Here is a 26,405-nt window from a genome sequence, read left to right as displayed (position 1 = left end):
CCCCGAAACGAATAAGCGAAAACAAGTTCGGTGGGTAACATCATACTAGGTATACTGACTCTAACTGTAGAAGGGGTAAGATGATGGATGATAAGCTACTTAATTTAAGTCTTAAGATGTGACCACTTTGCTGCTCGTCGGCGCTTCTCTTCTATCATAGCCCTCTTCTTTCGTTGAGTAGGGCTGATAGCATCCTCGTCACTCTCTTCTCGCTCGACCCTTTGGAGGTATTCTCCTATGCAAGCATCCATCTTTTGTTGGACGACCGCGGTAGTAAGTACCTCTCCTGGATTCATAGACCACTGTAGATCAAAGCCCCAACCGCAAATACCTAGACGGATAGCAAATGGAAATAAGCTATTGGCTGGGTGATGAATTTGAAAATCGGGACCTTCTTTGACTTCCTGGGACGGTGAGCTGATAGTTGATTGGGCATAGATGGTGGCGCCGTCTTCACGCCACCATCGCACAAAGTAGGCGGCTGCTCGTGAGAGATCGAAGCCTTCTCCCCGTCTCACCATCCCCATACGCTTTGCGAGCAGTGTCAAGAATTCCTCTAGATCCACTGTGGGTGCACTCCCTTGAGGAAGAAGTGTTAGGTACGCGGGAGCTGAAATACCCGATACAACGGTAAGTGATCCAGATATTCAGTGAGAAGGCGTCAAAACCCGGCGGAGAGCAAAAAAGAAGTAGAGAAACTCACAAATGGGATTCAGAACATTCAGCCGGTACAACAAATATGCTGACAATGTTTCCATGTCGTACATGCCTTCCTTGATGCCCGCTGATGATCTACGCAGTCAGCGTGCTATACTTGTGGAGGGCTAGAGGCTAGATCCGGGGCCTTGTGGGGTCGTACGAGAGCCGCTCACCGATTAGAGCTAGCTTAACACCTCTTTCTGCCCCCGTTTGGCCTTGCCCAAGATAAGGCAGCATGACGCCGGGGGTATCAAAAGCATAGACAGGAGGTTCCAGAGACAGTTTCAGCCTCGTAGAAAGCGCCCTGGTCAGCCCTGGTTGGGCTGAAGTTTGAAATGCTTTTGGTGTGGCTAGACGGGCAAGAGAACCGTCAGTTGACGGTGAAAAATCATCTGCGGGGGTACACACGGCCTTGAATTCCCATATTCCGCAGGGCATTTAGCAGCGTCGATTTCCCGACATTGGGCATACCAATGACCAGGACATTCAGTTCGGTGTTATGTGGATACTCTTTTGCTATGTCTGAAGTAATTTGATGGTTAGAATACCAGATCGTAGGCGCTGAGATAGCGCAATAAATAGGCTGGGTTTTGACATACTTACTAGACTCTGGTTGAGTTGTCGTATATGGCGTGGCTTATGAAGCGATGCAAACATAAATTGTTGCCCGGGGAATCTAGCTGACATAGACTGTCGGAACGGCTAAACAAACGTAAGGGTCAATTCAATTCAGTAACTTGAGAAGTGATAATGAATTGTACCTCCATGCCCCACTCAGGAACTTGATCGCTTTTGTTGAAAACAATGATTCGTTCACATGGAGAGTTCGCAGACACGCGTAGAGTGGGATCGTGAGGGCTCCAGCCGCGCTCTGCCCGCCACTTCCGTAGCGCACCTAAAACATCTAAGTTAATTACGTGATACTCATGAAACCATGAATGCCGCCATGTTCGTTGCATACCCTCGAGTGTTCTATTAATACTTGTCAGTGGGAGACGCGAGTCTCGGATTTCCAGAACGACATCAGTCCGAGTGAGTAGGGCGGGAAGCATCCTCGTGAACTTCATCATGTGTCCGGGGAACCATGATGGAGGCTGCGGAAGCAGGGGTCCGCAAGCAAGTGCCATCGTTAAAGAGGCAACGTAGGGGCGCGGCGCAACGCTTGATGGAACAGTCTCTGAGCACACGATCAACGGGGCCTACCTAGCTCTAGTGCGCCAACAGCTCAAGTTGCTTTCTCGGCGTTCGAAACGAAGTTGAAAACGTTCCCATGGCCCAAAACTGTCAATTTACTGTTGTTTGATTCGCTTGCCGCTCAACCGACGTCCTCCGCTTCGCTGAGTTGGCTTCTCCCATCCGAGAACGACGGTACACCTGGGTAGAATCCACGGAGAGGACAACGCACGGCAACCTGTGAGGGTTTTGCCGACGCTTCGCTAGTGGTTCAACTTTGAAATTCATTGTATTTCTCAAATCCCAAAAAGTTCTACTTGTAGCTACAGGAAATAAAGACTTGAACAGGGAAGCCATGTGTGCGGTTGCCTATTGCTCAGGGTTTGCTGAAGGAAACCGCTGTTTGAATATATGAAGCAAGAATAAAAAGCACCAAGAAACTATCCAAATTGAGCGACACGTATACAGACGGAGGCAAAGGCAAAGCAACGGGAGAAACGGGCAAGAATTTGACAACACCATGAAACATACACAGCCAGGATATCAGTGACAAGAGTTAGAAATGGAAGGTCTTTGGTGAGAGGATGGGGGAGCATCACCATCTCCGACGACGACGGCTAGCGGTATAGGATGATGGCGGTGAGAACACATCGATAGATCTAGGCGACTGACTCATGGAGGGCAGGATCTACACAACGGCAATGTTCCATAATTAATGAGCCGTTGGAAGCCTAGGGAATTGACTCACTAGACCCAGCCTTCCTTGCCAACACCAATAGCGTCGAAGTTTTTGCCACTGCGAGTGCGGCGTTCTTGCAGTACGGGCACAGCATCGAGATTGATAAGCTTCTCCGACGGGGGTGGCGAGCCCTCGACCCATCCCTTCCATCCTTTCTTCACTGCCACCCGTCGCTTCCGAGGTTGTCTGGGAGTAGAAGGCGGCGGGGAGCCCATCGCGTGTGCCGTATCAATAGGCTCGAAATCATCGGGTGTCCTAGGTCGCTTAGATGATGTGCGCGAAGTGCTGGATGAGTCGTCCGGCCCTGGCGTCGACGCTGGCGTGGATGGCGTGCGGATTGGAAACGACGGTGGCGGTGTCACAGACAATGACCTCGGCATAGAAGGAATGTGTATGGCAGGTCGTGCGCGCCAGAATGACGATGTGGTGGCGGTAGGCGGCTGGGGGACGGCGGGAACGACGCTGCTGCTGCTGCTCGCCACCTGCGCGGGGGTCTGAGCACTAATTCCACGATCGCTGAATGAGGGTTCGCGTTGTTTGCCCGCTGCTTTCTGCCTCTTCCTTTCCCGCTCGCGCTCCCTCTTCTCCCTCTTTCTGTTGCGCCTCTGCTCCTCGTCCTTCTCCACGACTTTATACGGACCAACCCCATTTAACAAGCTCGTCAACACGTCCCTCGGTGGTGGTATATCGAAGGCGCCCGCCATGACTGAGGTCGCAGTGCGTCGAGAGTACTTTGCAGGATTCATGGGTGATGGGTACTTGGGAAGCAAAACGGCCATTATGAGGAATGGACCAGGGGTGGGGTTTTTCAAAGGTGAATGGGGGGAGCCCGCAGTGGAGCAGGTCGTGGTTTGGAAGCAATTGTGGCTTGTTGTACTTTTACGGCAGGAAGCATCAACAAACACGGCTGTTGGGTTGCACGTGCACCCTGAAGGAACTTTCCAGTTTCAAGATCCTTCTTAGATCTTCCAATCAAGTACAGCATCTACTTCGTATTTTTCCTCCGAATCCGGTCCAATTTTTTCTTTTGACCAGGAAGCCACTCAGTGCCAGTCTGAGTCACTCCCACCCTCGAGGCGAACACCAGTCATCCAGCCGTCCGTCCATTAAAAAAATGATTTCCAGTCATGTACCGGCTAGCCTGGTGGACGAGAGAATTCTAGTATCTACCAGACGTATTTGGCTGTGAGCGCCCTCATGCTTCAGCTCGCACCTTTTACTTCTAATCAAGGTTAATTCTGATCGGCCAATGGGGTTCCTTGTTTTGACCTGAAGAATGGGAGAAGGCCCATATTCTCGGCTTCGCCGCCGTTCCCACAGCGGCCCACTAGCCTTTTCCTCCATAACACAGAAACCCCTGTCAGTCGGCCAGAGATCGATTGATAAACTAAACTCGTCCTCTCCACATGCTCCAGATCATACCTGGATGCGTTTATGGAAGGGTATTTCATCTCAAACCCTGCAATCCTGATTGTGACACTTGGTGTTCCCACAGAACCTCCATGATCATTTGGGGGCCATGATCTACTGATGCCACACCTTGGAATTCACAGGGCGTGCATCTAGCCGATTCATATTACCGCCAGGTATCAGTGGAAGTCGGTAAGAATTGCGGTCCCTCTGAGGATCATCCAAGTCTCATGTCGCCATCTCATTATATCTAACTGCAGTTCCTTAGGTCTGCTATCTACAGCCAGCGTCAACATGTTACCCATCATAGCGCCATCATCGATATCAATAGGCTCACCGGACCCTTGGCGCTCCGTCCTGGGATTCAAGCCAGGGCCTACCGGTCCTCTAAACCTGTTTTACAAAACCAGGAACGGCGAGGTGGGCGTGGGTCATTCACCGAACCCATCCTCTGTGTATTGACGAACACCTCGAGTCTGTCGGTGCCTGAGGTCTACTCTATATATTGCCATGCACACGGATTGGTTGCTACAGCCTCGGGCCTGTTCGCTGGCATTACAACCACTTCACAAAGAAGAATCGCCGCTCTGTCCCCGAGACTAGGACAACACGTAATCGACAAATTATTTTATTTCTGTCCGGCTGAAAATGAATAGAAGGGCCACCCTGTGCTCACGCTCATTGACTTCTATGAAGTCACGATCCACCCGCATCATCCGTTCTAGGTTTTATGAGCTACCGTGCAGCGCCCTTCACAACAAGAGGATTCCCGAGGCGTCGCCGGGCGCTTTATACACATTCCCTGTACTACTGTGCAGTCATAGCATTCCAGCGGGAGCGAGCTGTTCGCGTTACAATCTATCCGAGTTGCTGCCGTTGACCTATATACGCACCAGCGGAGGTTCTACGGGCCCATTTGCTTCTTGGCTATCTGCTGAGGATCAAATACACTGATACGTGGGACCCTCCACCGTATCTTTGGTCTTTCACACTTCGACATGTCTGGAGCCTCCCACCTATCGGACTTTTCCCGAACATTGTTATCCCCTTCCTCTGGTTCCCCGGGCGGAAAGTTACATACCAAAGGGATCAACGGGGTAACTGATTAATCTTGGGCGCTCCGCACACACATAGCGCATTCGTTTGCCAATGTAGCCTTGGCCGCTCAGCTTCTAAGACGACTTGCTGTACGACGAACGCCTGGTACCCGCCTGTCTTGAACGGATCTGGAAATTATCTCTGTAATGCACGATACGAGAGCCACGCCCATCGTGTAAGTGCGGCCGCCAGCTGATGAAGCACCTACCTCTCGTCTTCTGGAACGCCGCCGGTATCGACTCTGGAGCTAGAATGCATCGGCTGTTGCCTTTACGACCAACGCCAGCTCACAGACGCCCGGACGCAGCTGTCCAGTGACTTCATTAAACGGACCGATACCCTCGTCTTCACTGATTAATTAACCCAGCTCCTAGCTTCCCCGGGGACCTTTCGTCGAAGCTCAACATATCTAAGAGCGGGCATCATTGATCTACGACAAATTTTATCTTGGCGCAGTGAGAAGGCTCAACGGGTCAACCCCACACCCATCGTCCCGCCCCGAGCGAGACCACATAATGGCCCATCAATACCATGAGGCTTTCGAGGCGACCGATACAAACACAAGGGCTAGGCCGTGGATCAACGGCATGTAAATGCTACTATGGTCTAATTCTACATCCAACACACGTGGATCAAGTCCGGACCAGTCCCTGCAAGGCGGTAGACTTCGTTCAAGTATTGCAACCACCCGGACTGATCTACAGGTTAGTGGAGCCGGGTCATGGTGTACATATGTCAGCAGCAGGCGTACTGGCTGTTCACGGAGCTCGAATGCCTGGATGAACACCGTCTAACATTCAGATGCGGGTCCGGAACAAGCATCGATTCACTCGTAATCTAACCGCTCATGGCCAAGGGACCACAGCCAAGGTTACGGCCGCTGGGAGGGGAGACTTAGAGACAACAAGCGTGATTTGATCGAATCATATCGATACCCTTGCAACGTCGGCTTAATCGCCTTTATCCTCCATTGTATTCGTCCCTATGCGCTGAACAATAGAGGCCACCTCCATATATATAGGACTGCTTTGTTCGGGCCAATCTCTCGGCCCTGTCATCCCGAATAGGAAGGCAAATATGGACGAAATTTAGCCAGATAGTAGTCAAAATGGAGATATATGGTGAAACTTGGCTCGCGTAATTCATTTACCCCTCGTCAATGCAAGGTGCGCATGCTGAACAATGGGGTCATAAGTAGTCAGTGACACGGTGGCTATGTCACTACGTACGAGGATGGGATTATCGTCGTAGATACCTATAGATATACACGATCTGATAAGTAACCCTGCCCTCGCCACTTGCAAATACATCTGACCTTGAATGATGCTTGTCATAAGGGCCAGGGCCGCTTCTTTTGTTCGGCCTAAGTCGGGCGGCATTTCCAGCGGATGCTATTGAACGAATGAAGCGCAACAAAACCTTCAACTCAAGTGCTGAGCAAAGTAAATATTTCGACGTACCAATCAAAGCGGTGCATCGCGCCCACGTCGGTAGGGTAGCCACAAGCGATGCGGCGTCATGGAAAATTCCCAGGACGCCGTTACGTAGATAGGTTGAGATACGCGGGTGCGTACTTGGCAGGAGGCCTTGTTATAATGTCCTGTCTCGATAATAGCTTCAAAAATATAGCGGGGAAGCAGAAGTGAACCGATGGAAGTTAATCGCCGCAAAAGAAACAGTTTCCGGTGCCCCTTTGTGAGGGGTAGCCTCGTGTTAGCAATATTGGCAGCAGATGTACGGCGGAAGGTGGTGACCAGCGTAGCACTTCTCCAGATGATCGCCAGTGGCGCCGTTGAAACCGGACGATGCGCCGTGAAGTCACTAAGAGCACATTGTCGCCCAATGGTTGGTTTTTAAGATCAGCACCGGCGTAGAAGGCAATATCCGAGTAAGCAGCTCTCAGGTAGCTATAACCGCGGCCGTTAGTCATGGCCCAGGTAGTCGTGTAAGATTATCAAACTTCCGGCGAGGTTTAGGATGGGTGAGCCAATTGTTGTCTGTCGACGCGGATGGTAAACAGGGATGCCGTATTCAAGCCGCGGTTCTGAGCTAGGACCTGTGGTATAGATGTGACTGAGGGGGCGGTATATCCCTCATTGCAATAGAACGTGTCTACTCATGATTCGGTGGCTAAGGAAGAGGCTCCATTGGTCAGGTGGCCATATCGAGGTTTATGGCCTACCCAGACAACGAGGATGTTCCCAGAGGTTACACGCAGCCAATGACGCGTGTCCGGAATGATACCAAGGCCGTGATGTGCGCGTGTACCTCGTGAGTTGGGGTTAACGTTACGGTATCGGACGGTCATATATTTGGCGATCATCACGGCTACAGCGGCGAGACCGGATGAACGAATAAGACCTCGAGGTCGCCAGCACCACAGGCAGCCGTGGACTAGCGCAAGTAGATTGGCTTGCACATTGTGATAAGCTCGTCGCGGGGGAAGAAGGACAAGACCTGGCAAGCGGATAGATCCCCAGTGATGTCGTTTATGAGGCCACGCGCACGGCGGCAAGAACCTCGGCGGATAGACTGTGAAGGTTCATACCAGTCGAGAGTGACCCCTGATAGGACGAAGAGATATCGATGTCACCGAGAGAGCGCGGGCGGATGTGCCGAGAACTAAAATGTTGGCCGTAAGATTGATTACCGCAAGGGAGGGCCATCGCTGTGTCGTCGTCGGATAACATTCAGTAAAGGTTGTAGAAGCCACCCTACGCATCCATATCGACGCCGTTTTGACATTGAATAGCCAGCATGCCGTTGCGCTGATGTCACGGACCTGTCAAGATGGTATCAAGTGCCAGGTTGAATGCAACATTGATCTTGAACAGAGGGCGTTCCCCATAGCCACCATGCATGTGTTCCGTTTATAAACGCCTGGCCAGAGTGATAGGCATGACGCGTTGTATCACGAAGTTAAATCTCGGGCCCAAAGAGGGGATCAACATCCATTCGCAGCGCCATCATAGCGCCAGATACATATCAGCAAGATTGAGAGAGAGAGAGAGCAAAGTCAACTTGAGGAGGGTCCCAGGGTGTGTATATGTCAATCGACATTACACCTGACAGGCTTGCAACAATCAACGCCCGACGCGGTCAGAGGAATGGACCCATAACACAGCAATCAACGGAAGTCCCCGTTCGATGAAGAGTTTCGAGATTGTCTATTTTCGACGCTCCGTCTCCTATAGCGGTAGCAACGGAGTACCCGACCAGTTTTTCGTCGTGGAGCATGCTCGATGCTCTGGGGCGCGAGGTCGCATTTTTGGAAGAGCTGCCTGTTTTTTTCGAGGTCAGATTCAAGCCCGTTGCATGGAGATTTGGAGAATTGCTGCTGGAGAGGTGATCGTCATGGAGGAAACAGCATCCTCGGCGCTAAGAGGCATTTACGTAAATCAGAAGTGAGCGCTTAAGGACGGAGATTTGTCGGCAGAACATACACGCTCCAATCGCGGTCTTGAGGGGTCCTGGCACTCCTCTGACCGTCACCATCACATCGACTCAATAATAACTTCAGGTCTGAGATATACTACGTCGAGGCCTTTTGGTCAAACAGCTAGTGCCAGAAAATACGCTACGTCTGGTGGGGCTGTTTGCTGGTGAGTACGAGTGTTAGAAGTGACAAACGAATCCTGATTGTTTTTGTAACATCCCTACGTTCGCGACTATGCAAGTAGATATCGCTGCTGCATAGTAGCGTCGGTACGCCCTGAATTACGCTTGCCCGCGGCAACTGGTGCTGTATCGGCCGAGTCTACCAGCACGATTTTGCGCTGCGACGAGTCCCTACATGACTACGATTGAGAAGCTAATACTAACCTCAAGGCCCAATGATGCCAATGACACCTTCTACCTCAACTTCTCTCTGACTGCGTTGGCTTGCTGCATTACGCCACGTCCATCATCGCCAACGGAGAGTTCGACGCAGAGAAGTACCTCAGCTAACCCCCGCGTTACATATCCACTACGTGTTGCGCATCGTCGGCCTCCATTTGCGCCCACAAAAGCCTCTGGCTCCGTCGCGACATTGCAGCAGCCTCAAGCATGAGCGCAATGTCCGCTCCCGCCTGATGCAAGTTTACCCAGGGGTCCCCCATTGGTGGTATCTGATCATCGGAGTTCTCTCATTCACTCTCCTCTGCATCGCCGTTGAGGTCTTTCCGGTTTTCCAAGAAGCCTCGGTTCATCGAACGAATAGTACCCCACATAGATTGTACAGCATATCATCGTATTCTGATACCGTACGATTAGCATCTCAACGTCTTCGCGCCGCGGGTCCCTGCAAAAACTAGGATCATTCGAAAGCCCAATCGCGAAGCATTGCTACCCCAAGATACAATTCCTGAATATATTTAGGTGAGAGCGTGATGAATTCTGCGTCGTGCAAACTAATACTATATTCGCTAGGGACACCGTAGAAATGTACATCTCCTTCTTTCACCCTGTTCGTCCTCACGACGGGAATACTCCATGGGCTGTACGGTTTTAGGCGACAGCACAGCTGCAATGCCTGCATACTCTGGGCCCGCCGGTCACACTCTCGGTAGCCCTCCGCAAACTGCTGTTGTCTTCCACGATGGGAGCCGTATCGAGGTCGCTGCTGAACAGCCCACGGCTCTTCTTGATTTGCAACTACCACCGATATTCCTACGACCTCGCTGTGGGATATTGCAAGTGTGCCTGATTTGACGTTAAAAGGTACACACTTGACCGTGCGCGCTAGTCCATCGCCTTCCACGCCGCCAATCCAACCGTCCTTTTCTCTTCGCGCACCCAGTCGTACAGTCTATATCGCGTTGGATTTTGGCGTTGCGGTAGGCACTAGCTTACTTCCTCGGGTTTGCACTCTTTAACTAACCATTTAACTAACCACAGCGCCCTCAGTTGACTACGAACTCGAGGGCTAGTCCCAGAGATCGTAATTGGCTTACTGACAGCTATGGTACATGTACATAGTCGCTAACCACATCAGCTACATCACTCGTCACGCAACCGAGCTCGTGTGTTCCATGAAGACAAGTTTGAATTACGGAATCATCGAGGTCCTCCGCGAAGGTAGTTCAACCCTCCCCATCCTAGTGGTGTACCCTAGTAGCGTAAGGGAGGGTCTCAAGTAACTTGAACAAAACCTAGATCTTATTGTCGGCGTTATTCGCCAGCGTTTGACCACTAAAAGCAGTGTCACGCATCACACTAGGACCCCAACTTCCTAAAGTACTTAGTCGCGTTTACAAAGTAGAGTGGTAAACCGTAAACCGTCACACACCCAACTCGCCAACTCGATAAGCTCATTCGACTGTTCGGAACGAAAACACGCGTCTCAATGGAGATCGCGAAGAGCCACATTCCCCAGGATCGAACGTAATAAGGCATACCTCTGGGGCCGCTTCTCGCACACGCTTGTTCATTGGGTCGTGAAATTCGACGTCGCCTGGGTCTCTGAGTCAGCTCGGAGCATGGGTGCCGACCTGCAGACAAAAAATGTATAAAGATCCGTCTGAGAGTCGAAAGCCCCCTTATCGCGACAATGTCCTCTTCCCATTCAGTGACAAGCGTCGTGGCGGACTCTATAACCGGCAAGGTTCTTGTGTCTGTTGAGGAACCTGTAGAAACCGAGTTCGCCTACCCCCCAAAAGCATCAGCAAACCCGTCTAGTCGAGTATGGATGCAAACGGACCTCCATGATAATTCTCTCCCGATCCCCTCGTCGTTTGCTTACAGCATGCCTGAGCGAACGCGGCGGTTTTCCAGTAACGTTAGAGTCGGAACGAAAGCGGAATTAGTGTCCTCGACGCCCGTAAATGCGACCCAGGACGACATTGCGTTGATCAACTCGGCAGAGCAGATAGCGAGATTCAGGCGTACGGGCATGATCCAATTTGCGACACTTTGCTGGTGCTTGTACCTCGAAGGATGGAATGACGGAACAACGGGTTGGCTACCCATCATCCTGACAACTTATCAATGCTAAATATCAAATTAGGTCCGTTGCTACCAGTAATTCAGAGAGACTTTGGAGTTGGCTTTGCTGTTGTCTCTATGTTGTTCGTTTCAAACTGCATTGTAAGTCTCTGGCGATTGAATTGACACCCTTCTGGCTCTTATATCTTCTAGGGTTTCATCAGCGGTGCCGCAGCGAATGTGTGGCTGGATGATAGATTCGGCTTCGGCAAGGTATCAAGTTATATTTCTTTTCTGACTCAGGGCAATGTCTGACCATACGACATCTAGGTCATTGTATTTGGTATTGCACAAACTGCCTATCGAGGTTCCGTTATTAACGACCTGGGTAGGCGCAGTGTGCCAACTAGCGACATACGTGATCCAGGCTCCTCGACCACCGTTCCCCATAATGGTCCTGGCCAATTTCTTCGCAGGCTTCGGGCTCTCTTTGCAGGTTGGCTAAACCCCTGACATGCGCTACGATCGAGAGCTTAAGTATAACCACACTAGAATTCTCAAGCCAACGGATTCGTCGGCGTGTTAAAGGAGAATGTTCCATTGAAGCTGGGTCTGCTACACGCGTCCTACGGTAAATCGGCTCGTTGGCTCTGCTCCGCCGTTGTTTACATCACCTATTAAGGTCTTGGTGCATTTTCTGCACCGTTGGTTTCGACGCAGTTTTCTGAAATGCGTCACTGGTCGTATCACTATATCATTTCTGCCGGGATGGCCGTGTCGAATATCTTCCTTCTGATCGCTACTTTCCGATTCAAGAGGCAGGATGGTATTATTGCCTTCTGATGAATGATTGACCCGTACTAACGATATATCAGATCTTCTTGCAGAAGCAGGTCAAGAGACCGCAGAAGTGACCGTTCATGAAGAAAACAAGTACAAGCAGATCTTTGGGATAAAGAGCGTCCATCTGCTTGCCATATTTGCACTGATTTACATCGGTGTAGAGGTGACATTAGGAGGTTAGCACGAAGTATGATCATACATACCTCTTTCGGATGCTGAAAGGATCATAGGATGGATCGTTACGTTCATCATCAACGAGCGTGATGGGGGGCCGTCGGCTGGGTACATCTCTTCGGGTTTCTTCGGAGGTGGGCAAGGTTCTGCTGTATTTGATATGCTCAAACTCACTGTTTCCTTTCCAGGGTTGACATTGGGAAGAGTGGGCCTTTTGTGGTTTAATAAGCTGGTGAGTGGGAATTACTGAAGTGGGTTCAAGTTGCTCACAGTCTTATTCTTGGACTAGGTGGGGGAGCGTCGTGTTCTCTTCGTGTACGGCATCCTGGCCATAATGTGCGTGGGCTCCAACGTCACGTAAACTCTCTCTGATTGAATGTTCTTAGTTTGGAGATCACGATTTGGGTGGTCCCATCCATCATTCAGAATGCAGTGGCGGTCAGACGATGTCTAGAACTGATTCCACTGACTCTGGCACTGACACGATGTGATTAGGTTTCATTCATTGGTGTTCTCCTGGGACCCATGTTTCCCATCATTATCAATTACGCCAGCCACATCTTTCCTCGGTGGCTTTTGACAGCATGCGTCGGCTGGATCACTGGCATTGGCATGGCGGGGTCCGCCGCTCTGCCCTTCATCACCGGCCTCCTGGCCTCCCGCTACGGTATCGGCTCTCTTCAACCTCTGTTCGTCATATTCTTATATCCAACATCCGTTCCCGATGCTGACCCCGAATTAGAATGGTCTCCATGATGTGTACGATGGTCGGCGTCTGGGCCTTGGTACCATCTGTACAAAGGCGTGCCGATTAATCATTAGACCATATGCTACGCACGTCTGTCATCCATGCTGTTTTGAAATTTTTGGGCCAAGATTGTTTCCCTGAATCCTGAATATTTGAATCGCTAAGTCCGAAGTCGGTCCGTTAGAGTAAGTAGTAGCGTGTGAGATAACTGATATGGTGCCTGTTTTGGACATTGGAAAAGTTGTACCACCATCTTCTCCAAGCCACCACCATCCAGCAGCGCGCCAGCATGGAACAGCCGCACCAGGACCAGTCGAAGGATTTCATGCCGTCGTACTTTCCCATCGACAATGATTCTCAGCAGCGTAACAATAGCAATCCCATGGAAGTTCTGCCTTCTATGTACAGCTCAAACCCGATGCTCTTGCAGCAGAATCAGCAATCGCAACAGTCGCTAGCGAGCTCGCAGCAAGTGAACATGGAGATGCTGAATCTCATGGCGTCGATGCAGGCCATGGACTCGTCGTTGGCTCTACCATCGCAGTCTCAGTCACAGCAGCAACAGCAGCAGCAACCCCCGTCGCTGAATCCACAATTACTGCTTGAGCAGCAGTTCAAGTTCAATCAGCTTCGGCAGCTGCAGCAGCTCCAGCAACAAATTTTTCAACAGCAGGTGAGCTGGTGCGTATCTGCTACCATGTTCGTCCCTTAAAGTGCCCCTTCCTGCCTTTTCGTCGGCCAATCTCTCAGTTGGCTATCATTGGTAGCAGTCAAAATCCCACAATCCCGGAGAACCAGTTAGAGCGTGGCGCGAGCTACCATGGGTTACCGACGCCAGGTGTGTTAGCCTTCTGCTACTCTGCGTCCATCATATCCGAGTCGCGACAATCTTCTTACCGCGCCGTCGACAGCAACGTCAACGGAGCTACGCCCCCAACACACCTCTGAATTTGTATCTCCTATGAGCTTACAATACATGAACATGGATATACCCCAAGATCAGAGCCAATACCGCGCTCAAATCCTCGAAAACCATGGCATGGCCTCGCAATCCAATACCCCATTAATTAATGGTTCGCGATCACAGCCAAAGTACTCTCCTCGTGGCACTGCTTCTGCCCCTGCGCATGTAGCCTTCCGTTCAAGTCCAGAGTATCTGCCATCTCCGGCCGAGCTCGACTTCGATATCTCGCCGCTCACCAGCCCGTGGCTGGGAGCGCATCAGCAGAGCAGTATCGTCGACCCTCATGTCGCTTCCGGTAGCACCAGCCAGAAAAGAACAGCATCGCCCAACTCCGCTGACCATCTCGCTCGTAAGAAGCAGTCCCCCGCGATTCGGCCCACTAATCCGGGTGTCCCCAATACGAAGAAGAATCAGAATACCTCCCGAGGAGGATCAAAGTCTGTTAACTCGACGCCCCTATTACGTTCGACGAGGACGAGGAAAGGAAGCACGGCTGGTGACCTTGTTGGGGATACACCATCACCAGTCGACCTATCAATGCCTCCGCCAGCATCGACGGTCTCTTCATCAAATAATGTCCCACCATCAACGATCACATCCGCGCAGCTCACGCCTGTCACCCCGGCAAGCATAATGAAGCTAGGCCGGCTCGGCGTTGATAGTAGTTTGGCACCAAAACCTAGCGCGACAAAAATACAGAAGAAATCTTCGTCAGCCGTCCAAGCCAGTCCTGGTCTGAAGGCCATCCTTCCAGGTGCGTACTTATTCGAAACTAACGAATGCCTAGAGCTGAAGGTGAACCCGTTCCAGCTGGTTCTACATCTTCTGCAGCGTCGCATTCACAGCCCCAGCAACCGGTAATCCATGTAAGAAAGACCTCACATAAAGCTGCTGAACAGAAACGTCGCGATTCGTTGAAAACAACGTTCGACGAGCTACGAGGACTACTTCCACCCATTCCCCTCCCCAACGACGAAAAATACCCTGACGAGCCCATCCTGCCTGGCGCCCTCCCCCCTCGTGGACCGCCCAAGGCCGGCAGCGATGGTCCAAACAAGGGCGTCAGCAAGTTGCAGCTTCTGATATGTGGTAATGATTACATCCGCCAGCTTAAGGGGCGCGTTGAACGACGCGATGATGAAATAGAGAAGCTTCGTAGGGAAGTGAAGAGGCTGAGATTGCACCTGGGCGATGCAGCCATCGCGGAAGGCGAGGAGGATTTGGACCTCGAGTTGGACCTCGACGCTGCTGAAACTCTGGTGATCGGCAGAGGCAAATCGCTGTTGACTGACGAAGACGGGGAAGAAGAGATGGAAGAAACATAGCACACATTGGGGATATCATGAGTATAATTATTAACGTATCGTTCAGCAGCGCGTGTAACAGTACTGATAAGTTATTTGCACATTGTTACAGTAGCAACGGACTGGAGGGTAATAACATCGACTACGTAGAACTGCATGCATGTATTTTTGATTCAAACCCAATGTGATTTTGGTTCCTTCTGGGGATTTTGTGCCTTGACGGGCGGAATTTGCTGATAAGCTGCACGCTGACCGACGCCGAGTGACCCACAATCCACACGACTCTCTCACTCTTCTTGTCTTGCCCCACCACCATCACGAAAAAATGTCCCAGCAAGTCGCAGTCCGTAGCCCTCTGTGAGTTCAACGACGCGCCCATGAAGTCCATCAATTGACGTGTCATATCCATGTCAGCTCCGCTGTATTCCTGTTGCACATTGCGCTGGAAATCCCGGTTGCGATACAAGGAGTGTACTCGCCCGAATCGCTGCCGTTCCTCCAGCTGAACAACACCTCCATCGTGTTCTTGAAGGTGCGCCTCGCAATGCACCGCTTATACTTTACAGCCTTCTGACAAGCGAATGTCTGCCCACAAATAGCTTTACGCCTCGCTTATCCTGGGCTCATGCATCGCTGCGTTCCTCTGCTTCTCACTGCCTGGTGCGTTTGCTGTCCCCTTCGATCACAAACCTCATTGAACTGTTCCTTGCAGAGTTTTTGCCGGGCAAACGCGCGCTGGCGATTGGCCTCTGCGTCTACCATAGTATCTGCTCGACGGTTCTCTATCAAAGCCCGCGGTTCATACCCCACACTTTCGGCGCTATCTTCGAACAGTGCGTTTCCATTCCCCCCTTCTCTTCCATACTCTGGTATACGGAATGCTCATGATAGCTATGATATACGCTCAACAGATACAAAGTCACGCCGGAGATCGTCTGGGGCACACTCCACGGAATCGTGGGCTTGCTAATGGTCGTCTGGTGGCAAGGAACCGTCCATTTGGCCGCTATGGCCAGGAAAATGCAGTAGACGACACGTTGAAATGTACCTACCTATGTACGCCCTAACTTAACTGAACATGGTTTTGTTGTATACCCCTTCCCCATAATATCCTGGTGAATACGTTCGAGTTGGGCCTTCTCCCTGCTGCAGGATGTTGCAAAAATGTTGGACTCGTGAAAAACCAAACCTAAGCATGTTCAGAATGATATATCTCGAAAGTGCAAGAATGGGCATGACTATATTGGATAACACGACCATGGGAGGCGCATCTCCTTACTTCCTCAAACTAACCAAACGTCTCCCTCTCTCCCTCTCCACCTCGTCCTTGCTCCTCGCCCCGCTTCCCTTATTCAGCTTCCGCCCCTTCCCTCCAACCCCATCGCCCATAGCCAACGGCGCATTCCCCGCCTGCAGCATCCTAAACGCCGCCTTGATCACATTCACCGGATTCCTGCTCCCCCACACCTTCGCGCTCACATCCTTGATCCCCGCCGCCTTCAGCACCTGGTGCAGATTCGGATTGCACCTCAGCCCGAACCCGACGGGCCTTGGCCGCAGAATTACCCGTGTCGCACCGAGCTTCGTCTCCATCTCCGTCCACACGGTGCGCTTCTCAAACCGCTCGACCCAGTCCATATTCCTGACGGCCTCAGAGAACGCCTTGGCCTCAGCGCGGCTCGAGTCCTCGTCCTTCCCCTCACCGTAGCCCACGAGCCCGTCGCCGTTCCCGACGATCACCATCGAGTATATCCTATGGATCTTCCCCTTGCCCGTCTGCTGCGTCACGCGCCGCGAGAAGATCGGGAAGCGGTACAGCTCGTTCAGCCCTTTCGGTCCCAGCGGCAGATTCAAGTTCGACGACTGCTCCTCCTCCGTCTCGTCCGTCTCCTCGGGCTTCCACTCCAGGTCCTCGTTCTCCAGGTCGAGCCCGTCCGACGCCATCTGCTCGTGGAATATCGAGGCGTGGTTGCGCACGACGACGCGGTTGTTGTAGGGGGACTCGTGGTCCGCGGGGAACTCCCGTACGTCGCGCGAGTCCATTAGTGGATCGGGGGTCATGAGGTTGGGGAAGGTTTCGAATGTTTTGGGTTGGTCTTTGTCTTTGCCCGACGTGACTAGTCACCAATAATTAGCGAGGGATGTTGTGGATGGGGAATAAGCCTTACGTGCACCAGTGTCCAGGTCATCTGCCTCTTTGGATTCACCTAAGGAATGGTCGAGTTAGCATGAGTTATGATGGTGTAAACTACGCGGCACTGACGGGTGGTTTCTGCCATAGCCTGCTCGAAAGAGAAAGTAGCTTCAGACGCGTCGGACTTGGCACTCGACGCTTTGGGCGCCGCTTTCAGGACTTTCGAAACAGGTCTCCGGAACCCGAATGCCTTCAGCGCATCAGCAACCTCGGCGTCAAGCTCCCCCTCGCTGTTTGTAAACTCGGAGATGATGTCCTTTATACGCTGATTGCTCGTGCTGGGGTCCTCGAACCACGCGTCGAGCTTCTTGTCTATCTTTTCCTGGATTGCCGACGCGTACAAGGGGTCGTCGAGCGCGGGTACGGGGATTGGGCCGTCAGAAGTCGCGGGTTTGCTGGAGAAGAGCGGTGGGGTGGCGAGACCCTCACCAGCCAACTCGGCGTTTTCAGCAGCCTTGGCGAAGAGGTTCACCAAACTCTGCACGCGCTCCGTCTCCCACTGCTGTTTTTCCTGTTCCTTCCCGTACCCCGACATCAGCGATGTGTGTTTGACGAACGAAACGATTGCGCGGGCGAGTATGTCTTCGGTCAGTTTCGGGCGGGTGGCGACCTCTCGCTCCGCTTCGTCCAGCAAGTTGACTATGAGCTCCGTTTTTGCCCCGTCGGGTTGTGTAGTTAATGAGTCGATTTCACCGAGTATCTCATCAACCTTCGTGGTAGATGGTCCGGATTGAGATGGCGGCTCTAACATGTACTTCGCTGTGCTCTGCGAGAGCACTTGGGGGTCAAGCCCTGTCGAATATATCGACACCAAAGCCTCCAAACGCTGCAACCGCGCCTGATCCTTCGTCTTCTCCAGCAACGCCACGATCGAGTGCGCGAGCTCCTCCTCGGGGACACCCGGCCGTATCGACGCTAGCAGGCGGTGGAACTCATCGTGTGCAGAGGACGAGCCCGGGGACGAGGAGGAGTAGTAGCGGTGGATGGCGTGGCCGTGGGGGCGGGATACGCGGCATGGGAGGAGTTTTCTGAGGTGGGGGACGCGGGCGGCGCGTGACGGGAGGCGCGAGGAGGTGACTTGCCTCGCGAGACGGTGCATTACGGGGTAGAGAGACTTGCCAAAAAAGTTTGGCGTTCCTCCGTGTTTGCCTACACCGCACCAGGACAAATAAAGCAACAGGCGCCTGGCGCCTATCTGGCAAATCAACATCACCACAACTGAACTCTATTCATGTGAGCCATGGCTTTCCCAATGGACGAAGCTGAAGGTGTTTATACCACCGAATGACATTAATACATCTCGTCAGTGCCACTTTCCAGCCTCTGTTACATCCTCAGAGGGCAACGTTGGGATCAGGCATCGTAATGGACTCGGATATGAGTCGTGATTCGCGCTCTCTCCCACTCCACCGGTCCCGTCCCTTGTATATCGCCCAAGGGAGTAGACACTGCCGTACAACTTACCTCAGTTCGATGACAGAAATAGTCGCATCCGCGACTAAACCTTCTGCTTTTGATATTTTCGACATCTGCAGTGGCCAGAGCCCTGCATTGGAGTGTGTATTGATGCTTGTCAGAGAACGCGCCGGCCACCGAGTCCGGTATTAGACCTCTCGCAGCAGGCTTGGTCGTATAGTTGCTGGTCTGATTGACGTCGCACTGTATTTACTCGGTTGAAGATTTAGAAAGATGGATAAACTAAGTAGATGACTTGGAAGTGCATATATTTGCTCGGAGGGTGGAAACGCACATGTATGCTTCAGCGCAGTTCGCCGCATATACTTACTATTACTTATGGATTCCGATCCTTCCCGAGTCTTTTGAGTAAGGTCAGAACATTCCAACGTCATAGCGGGAGTCGATCGTGCTGAGCTCTGTCGTTTGGTATATAAACCTCACTTTCTGTGTTCTTCAAGATGATCATTCTTTCCCCCCCCAACTTCATCCATCGCACAAGCCGTCGCTCAGATCATCTACATCCACCCTCCAGCCAAAGATACCTGAGATCTCCTATCTGCTGACCTCCCCATTTGAAAGCAGTGAATTAGCTTGCTCGCAGCAAACTCCCTTAACCCGAACCTGGATGTAAGTTGGACTAAAAAGCGATATTACGTCACGGGTCACGTTGTCAGTGGTCGTGATTACCCGATATGGAAAGGTCATGGTTGTTGACTGAACGCTTCTCTCTCTGCTACTACATCCACGGCAAGGGCCCGCCATGTCCTATTATCAGGTCCCGCCTCAGCGATCCTACACGGCTGGCCCAATACCCTCGCACTCGCACTCACATTCCGTCCCGGGTGTCTTTCCCAACTCCCAGTTCAATCCCAACCATCCTCAACCACCTCACGCGACAGCGACGGCACCTCCAACTCAGTCGTTCCCGTACCAGCAACAACCCCCGCCCATCGCTCGCACCCCATCACCCTTTCGACGCGCTCTCCCGAGCTCACAACGTTCCGATCCAGTACCACGCAGCCTGACGCCAGGCTTGACGTCCCCCACGGCACCGGCTACGGCGTCCTTCTCAGCCAGCGCGTCGACTTTTTCTGTTAGTTCGCCTGGATCTAGTACAGGTGGATATGCGGTAGCTTCCAACGTACGTTCTCATTCCCATTCATATTCTGTGGGCGATCTGGTCCAGAATGGCTCCCCGGGCGCATTACCGTCACCATATCCGTCGAATTGGAGTCCTGGATATCAGCGACAGCAGCAGCAGCCTCAGTACCAGCAACAACAGCCCCAATCCCAACCGCAGCAGCCGTACTGGCCATCCCAACAACCTTACCCTCAGAACCCACCGTATACGCCACCCCATCCACAGTCGGCATACGCATCAATAGGCGGTACTCCACCCCAACTGCCAAATATACGCACGTCGTCTATCTTCCCTCAGTCCCAGCAATTTACGGGCCAACCCTCGTATTATCCCCCTCAAGGCATGTCCATGAATGGTAGTCCTACCCAAACAAGCCCGATGCGACCCAATGGCATTCCTATGAATGCTCGCACATACTCTCAACCACTGGCATCATCGCCTGCTCCTCCCTTGATCAGCCAATCAACATCCAATCCTAGTCCAACCAGGAGACCTCTGCCTACTCCGGGTCCGCAAGGCAAGCCCAATGCTATCCCTAACAACGTGAACGGCGACGTTTTCGGAGGTCGCGTACAAACACGGTCGCCGAGCCCCAACAAGCCCCCTACGACATCAGGACCCCCTACGAATCGTATTCCCCCGCGTTCTCAGAGCCCCGTTAAGGCGATCAGAGATATCTTTGAAGCGCGTAGTGGAAGCGGTAGTAGTAGTATTCAACCAACTAATGCGGGGTTGCACGGAAAGGGGTGGAGCGAGGACAGCGAGAATGGTGATGGAGAAACGAGAGGGAGAAGCGGGTTTGCTGCGCCAGGCGGGGGTAGACGAACGAGTCCGCCGAAATTCTTCGGCAATGATAATAGTGGTGGACAATCGAGTGTGAAATTGATTTCATCGAGTACGTGTGCACGCTTGGATTCGTTGCCTACTGCTGATGAGCGTATGAAGATACCACTAACGCGACTAATCCAACGGCTGCCGCATATGCTGCTCTCCCGCCTGTACCTCTGTCATCTCAGCAAGGAGATGGTACGAAGTTCGTGCCGTTGTGGAAGAGAGGGAAGACTTTTACGTTCAACAATGCTGCGATCCCATCTAATCCTACCGGCAACTCATCTAATCCTACTAGTAACTCGAGCGCCTCTACTTCCAACGCTAACAGCAACCCGAATAACTCAAATCAAAGTAAGCCCCCGGACGGTCGGAAGAGCCGTGCGTTACCGCAGCCCGGAGTTGCGATGTCGCGCGAAAGCGAGCCTCAACCATCGAAAGTTGTGCCGCCTCAGTCGCAGCAGCAGTATATATCACCATCGCAACAACAGCAGCAGCAGCAGCAGCAGCGACAACAACAAACTCAATTTCAATTGTCTCGTCAACCACAATCGCAGAATAGTCCAGGTCCAGGTCCATTTCAAAGTCAACCGCCGCAGACACAGTCGCGACCTCAATCCCAACCCCCTCCGAGCCAACAATCTGATCCCCGGGTATCACGATCACAAATCCAACAGCCGTCCATACCCCAGCAGCAGCAGCAGCAACATCAACGACAGCATCAACAACAACAACAACAACAACAACAACAACAACCTCCGCGAACCAAACCAGACTCCAATCCAGCTCGCTCGTCCCAACCGTCCCAACCGTTGCGCTATACCCAACCGCTATCACAGCCACAGCCCTTGTCAGATCCTCGTCGCACCCGCGCACCTCCTCCGAATCGAGTTCGCCACGCACGATCAAAATCACAGGGCCCCCCAATCGCGCACCAGAAACCACAAGACGCGCCGCTCCTCCGTGGCGCGCCCCCAGGTTGGCGGACGACCGTCAGTGTTCCTGAATTTCAGCTAAGTGAGAGTCCGCCGCCGGTAGGCCCGGGGCATGGGAGATCGCGATCGATGGGGCCGCCGGTGTCTAGAGGGCAGGGTATGTCAGGATCGGGGGCGAATTCTCCGACGAAGAATGGGAGGGCCCCTGATGGGTGGAGGAGCACTGCGTTTGCGGCGCGCCCGCCGCCGCCTGATGTGAACCCTCGTACGGGCGAGGTGTTGCCACCGAGGCATAAGCCACCTGAGGGATGGCGCCCGACCATTAAGCCCCCGCAGCAGTCACAGTCGCGCCCGCCCTCAGCGTCGTCATCGTCATCTTTTGCTACGAATTCTAGTAGCAGAGGAGAACCTAGGCAGAAGAAAGAAAAAGAGAGGCCGAAACAAGATTCTTCGCTGACGATGATGACGAATAGGGCGCCTGAAGGATGGAGGACGAACGTACAGCCGGGTGTGACGGCGAAAGTGAATGCGAGGGGACAACACGTTGTGCAGAATGCTACGCAGCAGAGGGGTGTTGGCGCGCCGGATGGATGGCGCTCGATGGTTCCTCCCACTGTGATGTCCGGGCGGGGTGGTCAGTCCCAGATCCACCAACCGCAGAAGTCGTCATACCACGATTCAAGTCCTATGGCCACGCCGACGCGGTCGAGGGCCCCACCATCCAATGCGCGTGGATCTCATTATGGGTTAGAGTATTATCTGCTTGTTTTTCTTTGCATGTGCTAACTGTTGTGGAATTATAGGCGGTATCCGGTCGTGGATGATGATGATGTGGGCGACTCCTCGCTTGAATACGACTCGGGAGATGCGTATAGCGGGATTTACGACGGGGAGGAGGGGTATACGTCGTCTATGAATGAAACTGCTGTGACAGGCGACGAAGAGACCGACGGCGCGTCTATGATGAGCAGAGACACTGGTGATACGGGGGATACACATAGTAGTCTCGGGGATCCTTATGCGTACGACGACTATCGTCTTGGAGGCAAACACGGGAGGCAGCAGCAGCAGCAGCAGCAGCCAGCTAGGAGCCCGCAATATGGTATCCGGGATTTGCCAAAGAGTCGCGGAGGATCGAACGCCGGTTTTCATGACGATGACTACGAGGAAGAAGAAGAAGACGCGAGGAGTATGCCTCCGGCGAGTCCGGGGTATGGGATACGCGATTTGCCAGCGCGAACGAGCTTTATGGGTAATTCGCGCTCGAGCCACCGTGACAGCAGCAGCTCGAACGGCGACGTTGGCGCGCTGCCCCGCCCTCCGGTAATGAGCCGCCGAGGCACCAGCCAAGGTCAGCTGGCGGATGCGCGCAGTCGACCTCAGAGCGCGGTTTCCAATATCAGCGCTGTCAGTAGTCAACGTGCTAGCAGAATAAGCAATTACAACAGCCACAACAATAACAACAGTGCGGGAGAATGGCCTGCGGACTTGCCGCCGCTTCCCCGGGCACCGTCTTCGACGTCGTCTGGCGGGAGGAGCAACGATTCGAGGAGGTTGGCGGAACAGGCGAGGAGGAGAGAGAGGGATTTGTTTGATTTGGACGATGCGCCTCCGCAAGGCGTGTCTGCTCTTCGCCGCTCCCCGTCGCCTGGGCCCGTTCGCCGGATGGAAGATTATGAGGCAGGAAATCATCGGTCTAATACATCAAACCGATTTCCCCCTCAAAGTCCTATGTCGAGAGAGCCGCCGCCGCTCCCGCCTCGACAAACGTCTCCTTCTCGGGCATCTACTACACAATCATCGTACGGTAGCGAATACTCAAGCAGCCGTCCGTCGTCCAGGCCGGAACAACAGTCTCCTCGTTTACCGCCGCGACAAGCCTCTCCTTCTCGCCCTTTGCCCCAGCCGTCTCAACGCAGCCGCCCTCCGACGGTCGTTCGGAGACCATCTCAAGCACGATCTGACTTCCATTCTGACCGTGAGGTGCCTACGCCCGCTTCGTATAATCAGCCGCTGCCTGCGTCCAGGCCGTATACACCGGGAACGGCGACGCCACAGCACAAAGACATGCCACTGATAGAGATTCAGTCGCCTGCGCCTGTTAGTGGGTGGGGACGTAGCGACCTCCCGAAGATCGAGATAGACAATGGAGGTGATGGTGATCACAATCATAACCATAATCACAACAACTCGGGTGGCGGTGGTCCATCAATAATGGTGTCATCGCCGTCCGCGCCGACAATATCTATCAATGTAATTGGCGATGACGACGATAACAGTGCGACAGGTCCGATGATCAGTGTTGCTGGGCCGGAGGATGATAATCATAATCATAATCATGGGGCGGATGGCAACAATTCTCCATCAAAACAAGCCTTCAAGCGACCATTACCTCCCTTGCACCGAGGAGGGGGGTTGATCTGTGCAGGGTGCGGAGCTGCGATCTTTGGGCGCATTGTTAGCGCGATGGGTTTACGATGGCATCCTCAATGTTTCAAGTGCACTGTATGTGATGAACTCTTGGAGCATGTGAGCTCTTTTGAGCACGAAGGGAGACCTTATTGTCATCTAGACTACCATGAGGTGAGTTATTCTCGACCTCCCTTGGGATATACGGATGTATCGCTAATATGTACGTGAAGAACTTTGCGCCTCGGTGCTATTCTTGCAAGACAGCCATTATTGAAGAGCGGTTCATCAGCTTGGACGACCCGGCCCTCGGAAAACGGACATACCACGAACAGCACTTCTTCTGTGCAGAATGTGGGGACCCCTTCCTAGCGCCGTCCGCGGCCAATAGGAGAAATAGTAAAGGTGGTGAGATGGAGACCAACCTGTCCGGCGATGGAGAATTTATGCTGGACGACGATGTTGGGTTTACGGTTTACAAGGGGTATCCGTATTGCGAAGCGTGCCACGTCAGGTTGCGCATGCCCAAATGCAAGAAATGCAAGAGGAGCATTCGGGACGGGATGCAGGCCGTAGAAGCCCTTGGAGGGAAGTGGTGCTATGACTGCTTCGTATGTGCCGTAAGTCCATCATGAGTCTTTTTCCGCGCGTGATCAGCTGGCTCAAAAGTACTCCGCTTCGCAGGGATGCGAACGACCGTTCGAAGACCCCTCGTTCTTCCAGAGAGGAGAAAACCCCTTCTGCGAGCGCTGTTTTAGCATTATTTTGAGAAATGAGATCTAGAGACGGGTAGTGCGGGCAGTGTGTGTAACTTATTACTTGCTGTGCATGTTTTGCTTTGATATAAACTTAGAAACTCTCTGCCATGATTGTGTATATCATGCTACCGATGTCCGTTTGTCTTTCGGGGAGAATATTCAGTGCCCCTGTCACCGAGCGTTACCATCTTTTCGCCATGGAATCAGCCGAATTGTCTCGTAATAATAAACTTGGTGATTATAATTAACTCGGAATGAGCTTGGTGATTTACTCAGAGCTGTCTTATTGACTCCTTCCACAAACCTCCACAAGCCCGCCCAAATTGTAATCTGGGTTGCCTTTTTGGGATAATGTGCGGAATTCTGCACGAAATATTACTGAATGAACTCCAAACGATTGGTCAGTGGTTCGTCAACGTTTGAGCCGAGTAGAGAGCTGAGACGAACGAGCTACATTTGCGAACCATTGAGGCACACCACACGGGAGCATATGCGGTGATACAGAACCTTATCAGTGCCCACACACTCTCTCACTCTTGATAAATAAATGGACAAGTGGACTGACGGTGAGGATATTCACCCCCGTTCGTAAACATGGACATAAATATACAAGGAAGTCATTCTCAGACGTGTACCCGGCGATAGTTACTCGGACACGGATAGTCGTTTACCGTGGAAAGGTAATAGGCATTTGGGCGACGCGCTGGTATCGGACCACAAGGGAGCGTAAGTGCCTGTGATACGTTTCAGTAGTACACATTCCATAAGGCTTCTGCCCTGGCGAACCACGCCAATGATATTTGCAATTCTCATGTGGAAGGTGCAATGCAAAACAACCATGAGGATGGCTGGATTTGTAACCCACATTCCGTATTCAGCGTGATGAGTGTCTATCTCGACACAAGACAAACGAGGGAGTGCACATGGGGGATAACCTTGAATGCGTATATCGTGGAGTCACTTCACAGTCTGCGTCTTCGTGATGCGGTGGTCGGTTCTAAATTTGTGGCCGTTACACCACTGTCAGATTTAGAGGCGAAATGGTTCGTCAAGCGACGACGAAAGCTCGGAGGAACATTGAAACTGGAAGATGCCCTTGTTCCCCGCTGTGGTGATCTGTGTACTGACGTATGCATAAGGGGTACACGAGGGCCACCGGCATTCCCAGCAATCCAGTAGCCAATCTGCAACTCTGGTTTGAGTACAATACCGAGCACGCGGAATCAAATTCGAGTGGAACTTACCGACTCCCACCCATGGCAGAAGTGTATGACACAGTTGACGTTATACCAGGATGGGCTAGGATAGGCTAGTCGCGAGTCGACACAGGATCACGCGGCGCATCTCGGTAGAACTCCAGCGCGTCTAACCTCGAATCCAGGACCGGTCAGTCATAAAAATAGCGAAGTGCTGGTATCCGCCTGAACAAACGCCCGACATTCCCAGCAGCAATCTGGAGGATCCGGTATGCGCGATATTACGGCGAATACTTCTCACTCGGAACCGGCAGCGAAAGCGCGAGGGTTGATAGCGAAGAATAGAATGCATTGCATACGCGACAGTGACGAAAGCAGAACATAGGCACCATGAAGGAGAGATCTGAAGACAGATGCAGCCTGGCTGATG

The 26,405-nt window shown here is 52.5% G+C and overlaps 7 protein-coding genes across 7 annotated transcripts; 4 read left to right on the top strand and 3 right to left on the bottom strand.

The window, feature by feature from the left end:
* Positions 1–104: 104 nt before the first annotated feature.
* On the bottom strand, positions 105–1,826 carry MTG1 (Mitochondrial GTPase; the record flags this gene model as incomplete). The annotated part of the gene is made up of 7 exons (XM_036778048.1): positions 105–610; positions 704–784; positions 873–1,049; positions 1,108–1,221; positions 1,299–1,401; positions 1,461–1,594; positions 1,661–1,826. 7 exons carry the CDS (start codon positions 1,824–1,826, stop codon positions 105–107), a joined length of 1,281 nt encoding a protein of 426 aa, XP_036629476.1.
* Positions 1,827–2,619: 793 nt separating this feature from the next.
* Positions 2,620–3,390, bottom strand: PC9H_008538 (uncharacterized protein; the record flags this gene model as incomplete). The annotated part of the gene is made up of 1 exon (XM_036778047.1): positions 2,620–3,390. One exon carries the CDS (start codon positions 3,388–3,390, stop codon positions 2,620–2,622), a length of 771 nt encoding a protein of 256 aa, XP_036629475.1.
* Positions 3,391–10,649: 7,259 nt separating this feature from the next.
* Positions 10,650–12,855, top strand: PC9H_008537 (uncharacterized protein; the record flags this gene model as incomplete). The annotated part of the gene is made up of 13 exons (XM_036778046.1): positions 10,650–11,055; positions 11,106–11,185; positions 11,237–11,296; positions 11,391–11,519; positions 11,576–11,654; positions 11,706–11,849; positions 11,899–12,042; positions 12,097–12,174; positions 12,229–12,272; positions 12,330–12,376; positions 12,427–12,478; positions 12,536–12,729; positions 12,783–12,855. The coding sequence occupies 13 exons, from the start codon at positions 10,650–10,652 to the stop codon at positions 12,853–12,855; spliced, it is 1,530 nt and encodes a 509-aa protein (XP_036629474.1).
* Positions 12,856–13,077: 222 nt separating this feature from the next.
* On the top strand, positions 13,078–15,077 carry PC9H_008536 (uncharacterized protein; the record flags this gene model as incomplete). Its single annotated transcript, XM_036778045.1, has 3 exons — positions 13,078–13,469; positions 13,668–14,506; positions 14,563–15,077. 3 exons carry the CDS (start codon positions 13,078–13,080, stop codon positions 15,075–15,077), a joined length of 1,746 nt encoding a protein of 581 aa, XP_036629473.1.
* A 304-nt stretch (positions 15,078–15,381) lies between these two features.
* PC9H_008535 (uncharacterized protein) lies at positions 15,382–16,085 on the top strand (the record flags this gene model as incomplete). The annotated part of the gene is made up of 5 exons (XM_036778044.1): positions 15,382–15,413; positions 15,471–15,588; positions 15,656–15,716; positions 15,769–15,889; positions 15,968–16,085. The coding sequence occupies 5 exons, from the start codon at positions 15,382–15,384 to the stop codon at positions 16,083–16,085; spliced, it is 450 nt and encodes a 149-aa protein (XP_036629472.1).
* A 246-nt stretch (positions 16,086–16,331) lies between these two features.
* On the bottom strand, positions 16,332–18,349 carry MRPS5 (28S ribosomal protein S5, mitochondrial; the record flags this gene model as incomplete). The annotated part of the gene is made up of 3 exons (XM_036778043.1): positions 16,332–17,173; positions 17,225–17,263; positions 17,320–18,349. 3 exons carry the CDS (start codon positions 18,347–18,349, stop codon positions 16,332–16,334), a joined length of 1,911 nt encoding a protein of 636 aa, XP_036629471.1.
* Positions 18,350–19,468: 1,119 nt separating this feature from the next.
* Positions 19,469–24,656, top strand: PC9H_008533 (uncharacterized protein; the record flags this gene model as incomplete). Its single annotated transcript, XM_036778042.1, has 4 exons — positions 19,469–20,744; positions 20,795–22,358; positions 22,416–24,195; positions 24,255–24,656. 4 exons carry the CDS (start codon positions 19,469–19,471, stop codon positions 24,654–24,656), a joined length of 5,022 nt encoding a protein of 1,673 aa, XP_036629470.1.
* Between the last annotated feature and the right edge of the window lie 1,749 nt (positions 24,657–26,405).

Source organism: Pleurotus ostreatus, assembly GCF_014466165.1.
Source record: "Pleurotus ostreatus strain PC9 chromosome Unknown scaffold_6, whole genome shotgun sequence".
NCBI classification, from domain to species: domain Eukaryota; kingdom Fungi; phylum Basidiomycota; class Agaricomycetes; order Agaricales; family Pleurotaceae; genus Pleurotus; species Pleurotus ostreatus.
Note: the sequence above shows the minus strand (reverse complement) of the source record. Positions and strands in the feature narration are given on the sequence as shown.